This window comes from Chanos chanos, chromosome 1 (assembly GCF_902362185.1).
Source record: "Chanos chanos chromosome 1, fChaCha1.1, whole genome shotgun sequence".
NCBI classification, from domain to species: Eukaryota; Metazoa; Chordata; class Actinopteri; order Gonorynchiformes; family Chanidae; genus Chanos; species Chanos chanos.
This window is the reverse complement of record NC_044495.1, coordinates 24,361,201-24,374,324: the sequence shown is the minus strand read 5'-3', so window position 1 is coordinate 24,374,324 and position 13,124 is coordinate 24,361,201. Positions and strand designations below refer to the sequence as shown.

At 40.1% G+C, this 13,124-nt stretch overlaps 1 protein-coding gene across 1 annotated transcript; it reads right to left on the bottom strand.

Annotated features, from left to right (window-relative positions):
* Nucleotides 1-1,578: 1,578 nt before the first annotated feature.
* On the bottom strand, nt 1,579-8,303 carry wnt7ba (wingless-type MMTV integration site family, member 7Ba). Its single transcript, XM_030771124.1, has 4 exons — nt 8,221-8,303; nt 6,258-6,484; nt 3,686-3,957; nt 1,579-2,058 (listed from the first exon to the last, which is right to left on the bottom strand). Exons 1-4 carry the CDS (start codon nt 8,301-8,303, stop codon nt 1,579-1,581), a joined length of 1,062 nt encoding a protein of 353 aa, XP_030626984.1.
* Between the last annotated feature and the right edge of the window lie 4,821 nt (nt 8,304-13,124).

Here is a 13,124-nt window from a genome sequence, read left to right as displayed (position 1 = left end):
TTAACCTAGTATTTTACATTACCACCACATTAAATAGATTTTGTTCACATAACGTACAACCAGTCTACACACAAATGAAATGGTGTTCTATCAAACTTGAAATAGAAAGAAAATATGGGCTACTGAAAACACATTGTGTGCATAATTTAGGACAGATTTCAGTATAATTTGTTGTTTTGGATTATTAAGAAAAAGTAATAAGAATAATATTAATATAATAAGGAAAATAAGTAATAATAATTACTCTGTTCTTTTTGTATATACATGACAATGTGCCATATTTCCTACATATAAAAATATACTTTTCTCCTCTTTAACCAGCCATAGTTTTATATTTATATAAAACTTGTATAAACAAAATTTGAATAAAAAAATTGCTACCCAAAACAGCTCAGTGACCTTTAATGTTCTCAGAGCCCAGCTGTGTGGTTAGGTGTATTCTGCCAACCTGGGAGGGGGCAATGAGCAGACCCTGTGCAAGCAGGACCAGTGATGTGGAATTGTATTTCCCTGGCATTCGTGGGAATGCTGTGTGTATGGTTTGGTAACTCAATTGGTGCAGTGCATAGCTTATGCACACACACATGCAGACCAAAGGGAATGAAAAAAAAAAGCCAAAACAAAACCCTAAGCCACATCAGAAAGTGTCATGCGGTAACTCCATCAGATAAGCCTTGTTTTCTTCTTCATCTGAACCCTATTTCAGACACGGAGATGAGTAATAATAGCAAAAACAAAATGAAATCATTTTGTCATTGTGTCCAGTTGATTGGTTGTTGAGATGTTCTAAGTCCCTGTGCTATTTTGATGATGTACTGTAAATGCTAAAGAGACAGAAGACACTGCTGTTCTTAATCTATGCCCATTTTCTTTGAGAGATCATGTCGGTTTGAGAACTTATTTATCATATCAGTAGCAATCATCTTACAAGTTCTGTAACCAGTTTAAAACAAGACAACTGTGTAATAAATGCAGTCACGTTCAGAGATCATGTAACAGAAGTAAAGCAGTTGCTTTCAGTGTTCAAACGGATACAGTATAAGTTGTCCTAACGGCTAAGGCTAAGGTTCGTTTTTTTTCCCCACTCTGTTCAGGAAGTCACTGATTCTTTCTTTTCATTCCCTTGCTCAGCCACAGTTGCTAAGCTAATGTGGCATTCTGTGACAGTGCAGTTAGTTTTTTTTTGAGGGTTTTTTTTCCAATAAAAATAAATAGTCAGTACTCCTTTATCTGGCACATTGACTTGTATGACTAACAGAAAATCAGTGTTCAGTCTCAAATCCACCCTCCAGAAAAAGATTTAGCCTCTGTTTAACCTCGCTGTGTCAGAGGACTTGAGGACTACCCATACTTGCTCTGCATATGTTTTTAGAACTCAAGGCAGAATATCAAAAGTCAAATTGGAGTCAGTGCATCATCTATAATTATGGCCTCCTCAGTCTGTTCAGTCTTTGTTCCCTCTGAGATGTACCTGATGTGCAAAATGAAGCCACGAAGAAGCGATTTTTGAAAAATCCTCTTCTCTTTTCTCAGTTCCTCTCCCATTTTCCTTTGCCTATCCCTTAATCCTTCTATTCCTCATTTACAAGTGAACACCTCTGTCTTCTCACTGCAGGTGTTGCACTTGACAAAGCAGCACCACTGAAACTTGCAGTTGCATTGCCATACACGAGTGTACTGGTGGGTGTTGTGACCACGGCCGCAGCACATCAGGTTGCAGCCGTCCATATGGGGCGAAGTGTGGTTACAAAGACGGCCGCGGGTCCCTGCACTCCCCGTAGCAGCGTCCTCCTCACAGTAGTTGGGTGATCGCTCCAAATACACCAGATCTGTGTCAGTGGGTTTCAGATATCCCCGTGCTTGCTTGAGCCGCAGGAAAGAGGGTTGACGTAGTCGTGTAGCCCTTACTGCCTCCACTTGCACTGCTGTGCTGTACCGCTCCTTCAGAATGTAACCAATCTCCCGGAATTTGGGCAGTGTTGTCCAGCATGTCTTAGTTGTGCAGGAGCCAGAGACGCCATGACATTTACACTCCAGCTTCATCCTCTCTTCCAGAACCTGACAAGCCCAAGAGAGAGAGAGACAGAGAATTTGTTGCAGAAATTCAAGGTTCTCATGATCACATTCCTCAGCGAATCGTTGTTCCTGTTTTTTGGAATTCTAACAGCTATATGAAGGACATACTCCAAGCAGCACTAGAAAACAAGAGTGCTTCAAGAAAAATCTTGTGAACTGACAGAGAACATTCTGGATGTTATACTTTTACTATTTTCAGGAATATGCACTAAAACTTCTGTTCAATGTGTCTTAAGAAATGTTTCAAATAAGTCATGCCAGCTATGTGTCAGATCCAAGAGAGAAAATAAGTTGTGGGCAAAACTACTCTGTAATTTGCTCTACCTTCCTACTGGCCACATCAGTGCACAAGAAAAATGCCCATAAGTCTTATGTAACCATTTGTGTATACAGTTACTTTGGACTTGAACGTGGGTCTATTTGGCTTCCCTATGTGATATAGATATGTTTTGCAGACGTTCATAACAGTTCACTGTTAACCATTTACTTCCTAGTGCTGAGATGCTTGAAGAAAGTAACTAAGATTAAACTCGATTCAAACTAGCTGTTAACCACGCTTAAGGTGTCACGTGAAACATTAGTTTGACAGTAATCTTTTCATATTTGCTGATGTTAACACAGTCACCTATTTTCCTTTTTTTTTATACTCAGTCAAAGTAGAAGTGATGATGTATCCCCATTGACCCATTTTATTCCATCCACAGAATGCAGCCCAGATATTCTTAATTAGTTTTTTTCATAAATAGTATACTATACTATTGATCTCTTTAGATCTCTGTCCTGTTCTGACATTTTGTTTTGTTTTTTTTTTTTTTTTACATTTGGTTAGCTTGTACAATAGATTTGAGAGCAACAATGGGTGTAGTAATACAGCTTTTGGTGTGTTGGTAGAACAAGTGAGAGAGGAAGAGAAAGAGACTAGCAATAATATCCTGTATCCTGACTTAATACTCTGTAATTCAATGAATGGACTGTCGGGTTATGGCAGCTCTCCATTTGGCAGACTGTAGCTGGGCTTTGCATTCCCGTCACACACGGTGAAACCCTCAGCCCAAAACCAGCTCCATTAGGCACTGTAATTCTACCCAGGGATGGGCTTTGTGTTCTTAACGGCCTCTTTGTTGGGGTCCAAAATGACAAATGAAACCAAGTAGTGCAGCCCAGGTCATGTCAGGTTAGCCCAAACATAAACACGTACTGAAAGACTGTGAATTCACCGTAGACATCAGTTAGCACATGAGGCTGTTCTCAGTTTAAAAAGTATTTGCTTCATCAAGTATTTTAAAACCAGTTAATGACTAACAAGAACATATGTCAGGAATGAGGCTACATAACCTTTCCTTAAAAACTTCCTGATCTGTGACATCTAGGGCAGTGTTCCTCCATTTCAGCTGTTACTACACACACAGGTAAACTCGACTAAAGACAGATCATTTGTTGAGCATTCAGATTAGGTCAATACTCTACTCTAAATGTCCCTAGCATGTAAGGATTTTTAAACACAACAGTTTGTATCTTCTTCTGTTTTTAAGTCATTTGAAAGGTTTGAACATGGAGTAAGTCTAAAAATCAGCTCATATTACGTTCTGACAAATATCTTTAGCCTTACCTTTCGCCCTGCTTCATTGTTGTGTAGATTCATCAGCCGACGTGCGTTTTTCTTAATTTCACGAGCATCCACAAACTTACGTGAGAACTCCATACCATATTTTACATCAGCTGAGCAGCCCCCCCACTTCCAACCCTCCTCTTGGTCACTATAGCCCTGTTTCTCACGGTCGCAGCCACAGTGGGTGAGGTTGCCCTGGCTGCAGGCTGCTGTAACCGCATGAGCTACTCCTGCTGCTGTGATAGCATATGTGAATGCAGCCTCCTTGCTACCTAGGGAGGACAAGACAGACATTTTGTGACACTCCACATAACTGATGTTGCAGATAACATAAACTGTTTACAAATTCCTCCCAAAAGGAAATATGAACCATCAGCAACAGCATCAACAGGACCGTGGTAGGTAAGGGAAGATGGACTATTGACTCTACTCTGTGCTCCAAGCTAATAATCAGTGTCTAAGTATGATAGTCTCTGCAAACAATAATATTAACAGCTTGTGCATTATAAAAGAAACATCATCACGGACCAAGACATTCCACGTCAGAGTACCTCAAGTCAATGCTCTAAATTAACCATATTTCACCAGTAAAACCAGACAAGACAGAGACAGACAGACAGAAGGTCCTTGAGATTCAGTGATCTCACCTGCCAGTGTCAGACTACAGTGAGGAGACCAAAGTGACCCCTACTGGTTGATGTGATGAGACCTCAGTTAGTGACCAGTTCCACGAAACATTCATAACTTTGGAACTCAATATGGCTATGTCATGAGATAAACAAATTATGTGCATCTAAAACCACTACGTTGCATAATGAATAGTGAAGCATGCCAGGTGAGAAGATATAGTGCTCTAAGATTTTGTTACAGGAGAAATCATTATTTGCAAGTAATTCCAAAAACAAGATAAGCAAATTGATAAGTAATCCTTCTGGTATTTTGCTGTTAAATCTTATCAGAAGACTATATAAGTCTAAAGGAATGTGGGAACAACACCACCAACGGCACATCATCAGTCTCCCTTTGATATGCTGTGTAAGATGCTCATCCACAGTATTTGTAGTGTGTGTTGTTGGAAGCCCCAGTCATGAGTCTGTGACCGAATTTCCTTATCACATCCATTGCTCCTATCAAACAGGACACTAATGGTGAATATTTTCATCTAGGGCACCCCATCCTTTCACAATAAACAAATTTACATTTTACGTCTGGAAAAGGAAACCCATATCAACATATACTGTTGTTTTTGTCACAGGGCATTTTCTCTCAATCTGGATAAGTTGACTTTAATGTCCCTCCGTACCCCAGCTATTAATGCACTGAAAAGCAACTGTGATAAAATGACAGCCTTCCAAACTGACCACCTCTCTCTCAGCTCAAGCCAAAACACAGAGAAACCATTTGTATTGTGGCTCCCTGACCTCAAACCCCTAACAAACTCAGAAATCCTTCTGCTGGTCATTCTGTTGCAAAAAGGAATTTTCACTTTTTCCAGCCAAAAAGTTTTCTGTGCGTAACCCCGTTTCTGTGTTGACTGACCAGTATAGCATGCATGGTTCCATTGATGATTTTCAACCACCATTGAATTATTTGGGAAGTCGTGCTCTGGTCTTTTTCAGCAATCCAAAATCATAATTAAATAACAGTTTTACCCTATGCTCTCAGTCCAAGCAGTTATAATGTCACTGAATGTTAGGGATTTTGAAAGCCCTCATTTTCTAAACTGGCCCTTAGAGAAGGCAAGATAACCGATGGAGAAATTAAATGGTTTTAGGCTCTTTCCCCACAAATCTTATGTAAGGAGCAAAACCCATAACCTAGGAAAAGAAAATATAAATGACATTCTACATAATCTTTTTATTTTGATGCAAAACCCTCAGCAGGGCTGACACAACAATTAATTGCGCTGACAATGAACACAACTTCACGCATCTCCACACATGGGAATAAACAACGGAAAAGGATACACTAAATTTTGTGCATCTCCTCAGAAGAGGACCTCAGAGCTGTGAAGCATACACATTTGCTTAGACAGAAGAAATAAAACACCAAGCAGTGAGCCAACTAGGCCAGAGAGAGTGATTGTTACCAGTGCTGTTGGATTAGACACAGTCCTGAACTGCACTTTGACTTTGACCGAAACAACACATTTCTGACTGAAGGGTAATTTATATGAGAACCTTATATTAAAAGTCCACATTACTGTGAGAGATAAATCCACAGAATGTGAATCCAAGCAACTGCAATGTGTTTCCTGTATTAGGATCATTTAAAGTATTTGTGTCATTACTATGTCTAGCTGAAATAGATTTCATTGTGATTTCAGCACTGGTGGGGGAGTCTACTATGATTGCCCTTAAAACACTACTCTCAAACATCACTACACACTCCCACTAAAAAATGAATTACCTCCTTGATCAACCATATGCCCCCTCCTTTTATAAAGAGTGAGAACAATATATTTGGCCTCAGTGACCTCTGAATACAGATCTACAGCACAGATCTCTATTTGTTAACATCCAGTGCTAAGCCAGTGTCTCAGTACAGTGACTCACAGACTTTACCTACTGACCTACTCTCAGCTCTTGGCCAAACACAGTCCTCTCTCCAAGGGCGGAGCAGTTCCAGCGGCCATAGCGGAACTGGTACTGACATTCATTGATGCCCAGTTGGGCACCCTCGCCGATGACAATAATGGCATCTGGGCGGCTCTGGCAAATGGCACGCTGTCTGGGGGCCAGGCCGGGGATCTTGTTGCAGATGATGTTGGCGCCCAAAGCCACCACAGATGACAGAGCGCTGCGGAAGAAGAAAGATCTATCAGAGACACCAAAAGACTACAGACCAACAAATTAATCTTTGATATCTTTGTTTTTTTTGCCTCAGAAAGCAGTAATGATATGTATATAATCTTTCATACCAAAAGCATAACTTCTCTACTTTTGAGCATCACCAGCAATTTCCCTGCAAGATTATGAGAACATAAACTTTAATCCCTGACTCTGAAGGAAGTTATATGTTCCAATAGCATGATGAACTTGATTTTTATTGAGTGCACATAACTTAACGTGACTTTTGTTTTAGGCACAACAACCAAGAAGTCACACTCATCTTCAGTGGAAGACAACAGACACGGCACTCACATAAATACCCTAAAGTTAACTGATCTGGATATTCAGAGGTTAGGAGTGCTATTTGAGAGATTTGCAGGCTAAAATATGCTGCTCTGTAGACAGAAGCAGTCTTCAAAAACAATGAAGATTAAGTTTTAACCACAGACAGAGAACAGATTTTTTTTTGTCCTTTAACTCAGTCTGCCAAAGCCAGATCTTCTGCAGCACTTTGTCCATAGACATAACCACTAATCACATTGTAAGAAGAGACGTGTAAATACGACAGGAAAATTCGCTTTGTTTTCATGCCTTAAAATATTCGCACAATGGGAGAGGCAGGTGGGATTAGTAACCTTACATACTTCTGTTTTTATAGGCAAACTTCAAAGAAAGGTGCGTCTTATCTCCCTCTGAAGTAAAGCTTTAACGGACTTATTATGAATTCATAGAGCCAACTCTGAAGTTCTCTTTATGTTACGGGTTCCCGAGTATCTGCCCCTGTTTAACATTAACGTTAATGACTGGTATCATTTCATTATGTTTAAACAATGACATGGGACACGTTTTCTAATAAAAAATCTTTAAATTGAGTGGAAATGTATTCTTTTACATTACTTTCTATGAGCATCAACGGAACCGAGGGACTGCACAATAAATTCACTCAGTGTCGTCAGCTTATGCATATCATTGTCTTGTACGTTTCCTAGATGTGATGTTTCAACTGAGTGTTAGAACAAAGTGCTGTAAAGGACTATCTCTGCGAATTTTTTACACGTCTGCCAGTTACATGTCAATACGGAATGTGTTTAGTAATGTTATCAATCACTTCCATTCTGCTTTCCTTCAAGTTCGTTCGTTTCTGCAAACTGAAGCACAGTAGAGACGTGTACCAATTTTGTCCAATCGGAAAAATGTATTCAGCCTGTTGCGGTTAATGTGAATCTCAGACTCCAACGCTTCTGAAAAGTTAGAAGAGATTCTAACCTCCAGTATCTTTTCTAGTCGACTGTCCCCACAGAGGCTGCAAATCAAAAAAGCATTCATATGAGAGCTATCGGATACATGTCGGCCAGTGTTCGGATAATTAAGAGCTGTGTGGTAACATAATACAATAATACCACGATAATGATGATATAAAACGAAAACATCACACGTCATTATTAGCTCTTACTCTGCCAGTACTCACAGAAGAAAACAATCGCTTTCCGCAGTTCGTATGAAGTGTCACGCAGGTGCATCAAAATATCTCAGCAGTGACTTGATCCTAACAGTACTCCCGTGAGTAACACGTAAGGCGCGACTGATCGATTTCAGTGCGACTTACAAAAGTCCTTAGAAAACTATCGTAATCGACCCACAAAACACCGGCTGACACTCACAGTCTTACTCTAAAACCCATGAAAACAAACATGAAGTACGTACAGGTAGCTACCGCTGGTGAGGATGAGGAAGATCTGCGGGTAGTAGACTGACAGCAGTGCACCACAAGATGAGATGATGCGCATGGTGACATTGAACAAACAACCGCCGTCTGTCCTCTTGAAGAAATAAATTAGAGGTGTAAATCCTTACTTCCCAACTCTGTTTGACAAAAGTACTATGTCCTCGCTTTGCTGAAGCAGTGCCTGTGGAAGTCGGCGTAGTCTTGACGTTACGCAGCTCCAAGCTCCCCAGACCATGCGTTTGGTGCGGGCATGGAGACAGGATCCGTCATCCCTTGGCTATAGGGGTTGTTTTAGAGTGTGGTCACCGATATGGATAGATGGTAATTTTACATAGACGTGTCTGTCTCGTCTAAGTGCTTTGCCATTGGCAGAGGGGGACAGTGCAGTCCGCCCACCTTTGTAGTAATATAACGGGGCGGAGGGGCGTCACCCCCTCTCCAGGTTAGATAGAAGTTTTCAGGAGGAATGTCCATGCTCACGGTTAATTGTTAAAAACGCTTTTAAAGATAGGTTCCAGATCCCATTCAGATAGCTAGAATATTATTAGTAGTATTATTTATGTATTTATTTTGTAATTTTAAACAGACAAATTTTCTTTCACACTACTTGGTTGTTGGGCGCGAGGTGGAAAGAATGAATAACCTGCATTTATTATGTGGTATGTATAAAGCTAAGCAGACATGGATCCTAAGCATAGTTTTTCTCGTCACGGACAAATTATTCATCATGCCCTCAGTAAATGATGTTCGAAACATCTTTCAGCAGGCAGGTTTATTGATTAAGTCGGGCGTGTGAGGATAATTCAAATAATGCAGGGTTAGCAATGCAAAAAATATTCAGTTCACACGTTTTGCTAACTGCATTTTGAGAACCTACCTGTACACACAATGACTATACATGCTTACGTACACCGGCAGTCTTGTCATGTCTCTTCAGTGCACTCAGAGATGACTTGAAGTCATCAGAGAACTCTCTTTTAAGATGATCACACGGAACGTCTTGCTGTCACAGCCTTCCTGAGTTTTGCTTCAGTTGCCCTTTCTGTCCTCAATATCAAACCCTGATGTGCACAGAGTGCCTGTTAAACAAATACCCCCATGAAAATGTCTGTCTTTTGAAAGTTACCTCTTAAACCACATCTGTTAGAGTTCAAAATGCATGCTTGCAGGAAAATGTTAAAGATGCCTTTAGCAAACAGTAGGTTGTTTGACCTTGGATAGTGAGTGCCTGAGGGGACAGTGGGTGGAGGTGTCACTGTTTAATATTATAAACTTTCAAAGGACAGATACTTTTACAAGGCCCCCACTCTCTGATGGAAAGATCAAAGTGCATCAGCACCATGACATTTTCTGGCCTGCTGTTTTCGTTGGATGTCAGTGAAAGACCCCAAGATCACACAAAATCACTGGTTACATGTATAAGAGCAATGTGACTTAAAGGTCCTAAGTTAAACCATTCTCCATTTAGATTTCTTATACAACTCTTCAAATGCTCTAGCTTTATGTGATATTTCTGATATATTCAGATAAAATTGTTGTCCTATGAAGTCTGATTAAATCCTCGTTGCCAACAACTAACAAAAGAGACCAAAATGTTGATTCAAACAAAGCTGTGTCACAAAATCTAACAGTTAACAGATAACATGTCTGGTTGCAGGACTATGCCACTATAAAATATTGCAGCCAAGAGAAAACTCTGGAACATCCTCTCTCAAACTTGAGAAAGAAAAAAAAAAGAGAGAAAGGAATTCCATCAAATGCCTTTGTCAGTATATTTGACCACACTCCTAGAGGCCAAAACTGCACTTTAGCAGAACAATCACCATTTGGAAGGTTAAACAATGGTATCTGTTTCTTTTCATTTGTTTTTAAGACCCTCAGAAAAGGAAAATACACAGTTTTTCTTTGTTTTGGGAAGATATCTCACAGTTTTTTTTAAATTTGTCATTGACTTATTTAAGAGCATGGGAGTGGGCTTAAATACTTCAAAAAACTTTTCTATCGTTTTTCATTTGTCTGACATTTTACTATCTCTCAGCTGTGTTATGCTTGCATTTCATGGCCTCCCAAACAATTAACTGGAATTTTAAAATACATAAAAGAAAATTAGTAGAGCAAAGTTTGATGTCCAAGTTTTAACACTGACTGTACTTGTAGCCTCTTGAAAGTTTTTCTGAGAGTATGGACAAATTAAAACCAGCACATTTTCATTAAGGTTTTACACATAAATTTTCTTGTAAATAAAGCCAGTTATTATAAAACATCTCAGGATACTGATTTTTTAAAGCTTCTCTAGTTTACAACATGAAACAGATTCTTGTTGATGTGATGACCAATATGGAAACAATTTAGGTGGTAATAACAGGTAAAATAAAATGACTGTTTCACTATTTCATTCCTTAGATGAATAAATAGACATATTAAATTTTATAAATACTGCTAAGTCTGTTAAAGGATGCCAGAACATGTATCTTTAGTTCTAAACTATGGATAAATTTCAATGAGGGTGACTGATTACTATCTTGGTTCAAATACATTTTATGCTCTCATATTCTAGTGACCTTTGTAACTTTACACTTTATATTCAGTTCCCTTCTCAAATATATGAGGCGCATGTTCATGTTTGCTTGTACAAAATTTAAACAACTTACAACAGAGACAGGAACCACAAAGCAGCAGTAGTTTACAGATGAGCCAGTAGAGGGAGACAGAGTGCTTCACACCTTTGACTATGGAACCTCTGTCACCACTGGTTTGACCGAATTTTCTGTCCATGCCTGGGATGGGCCATGGAGTTTATCTGCATCTCCCGCACATGAAAGGAGTGGAGTTATGAAGTGAATTAACATGTTCGTAACCGACTCAGTTTACCATCCTTTGAGATCAATGTAGTAGCTAGGTTCTACCACAAGAGGACTCTAAGAGTGAGTTTATCCATAGGTCCAGCACGACCCAGAACTCTGATCTGGCACTCAGAACTGAGACTCCCTCTGAGCCCCGCCATCTTGTCTCCCACCCCACCCCGAAGAACAGTATTACCCATTGTCTATAGCATCAGTGACTAATCCAAGACCCCGTAATCAGTGGCCTAACCAAGAGCAGTTGCTGAAAATTCATTTAAAGATGCATTACAGACAGAATACCAAACTCAACGTTCAAGTGCTTAATTTTGTAAGGGAGTTACAATAGTGTTAAGTACAGGGAACATCCACTCACAGATACAGTTTTTTATGTTTTTGCCATCATGGTGATTGGTTCTCCAAAGGTGCTGTTAGTCATCGCAAAGTAAGTCTGAGAAAAGCCAGAGAGAGATGATTTTTCTAATTTTTTTTAGAGAATTGACTAATAACAGCATAAGAATAAAAGGTATTCAGTATTATTTAGCCTCATATAAAGTGACCTCAAGAGAAGAGTAAAAGTATACTGAAGTTTTTTAAATTATAGTGTTTCAGTGAGCTATTATTTTATGTACTCTATTTGACCTCTTTATTTTTCTCTCTCCCTCTCTCATTAACACACACACACACACACACACATTTTGTGTGACAATCCTTTAAGCAAACCTGTACCAACCATGCCATATAAATACTGACCTTGCTGATGGTGTTTGCTTATAATCACATGGGTCAGTAGTAAGGTCAAAATAGCAGCTAATTTACTTTTAATGACAGCTATTTCCCACTACCACATACTTGTGCATGCCATGAAGTAAACCAAGCTACCCCAGTCATGACACAGGAAAGGTGTACACACAGAGAAAGGTATAGCTAGACACAGTGAAGGGGGGGGGGGCAGGGAAGGAAAGATACAGATTGAGGAGACATAGAAAGAAAGAGAGGAGGACAAGGAGAAGACGAGGAGAGGTTTATCTTTATGTCGTCCCTGTGATGGAAGCCCTGTTGGGACAACAGATGTGCGATGATGTCATGCAGAGGAGGGGAGAGGGAGGTGGGTGTAGGGCGGGGTGAGAGCTGTGCAGGAGGACAGTGGCTGTGTCGAGCCTGTTTCCAGGCATGAGAGACAGGAGACGTGAAGGAGGCCTTTGGGCCTTTCTGTGCCTCTGCGACCCACAGTATATCCTTAGTGCAGTTTTGAGCAATAGCAATACAAAATGCAGTAACTACGTACAGTAAATACACCACCCTCATTTTTAGACCAGTAGCGGTCACGCAAGTAAAGCTTTAAATTAACTGTGAATTTTGCAAGGCAGCAGACATATTCGTAAGAATAACGACATACAGTATAACTCTGAGAGTGGATCTCTTCTCCACTGATGTTCAGAGATGGTTGCATTCTGTGGAATCTGCATTTTCAACTTCTAAATGATTATCCCTGCTATGCTGCAGTCACATCTCATTGGTTTAAAAAACCTTCAACGACATAGTTTTCCATATAGTATTCTCTCTGTACAATCTCACAGTCTGAAAAGGTTGTGATTTGATTTCGGAGTTGAAATATTCATCTCTTTCCTGAGTCGCCTGACCGTCCATGCGCATAAGAAGGCAATTGTTCTTGGGGTCTTTCTATGACAATGGCAGTTTGTGGCCACCCAGAGCCAGAGAGAGAGGGCTGCATATACAGGGAATGTGCTGTTCAGTGTCAGGGCCAGGCTTTCACTGTGGGGTCATTCCAAGTGCAGAGTGATCTCAGTCACGCCACGGATCCCCTTGCCCTGTGCAGCACCACTGACCATTAATGCCATTAAGATAAACTTTTGCTTGCTAGCCACTAGCCTCCCAGCATTCCATCCGTGCTGCATAATTACAGTTAAATTGTGTTTGCAGCAAAGAATCAGAAACCAAATGAGTGAAATACTGAGTGACTGGTGTCACTCCTGGAGAATGGCTTTGGTCTTTGACAAAGGTAACACAGAAACTGTGTC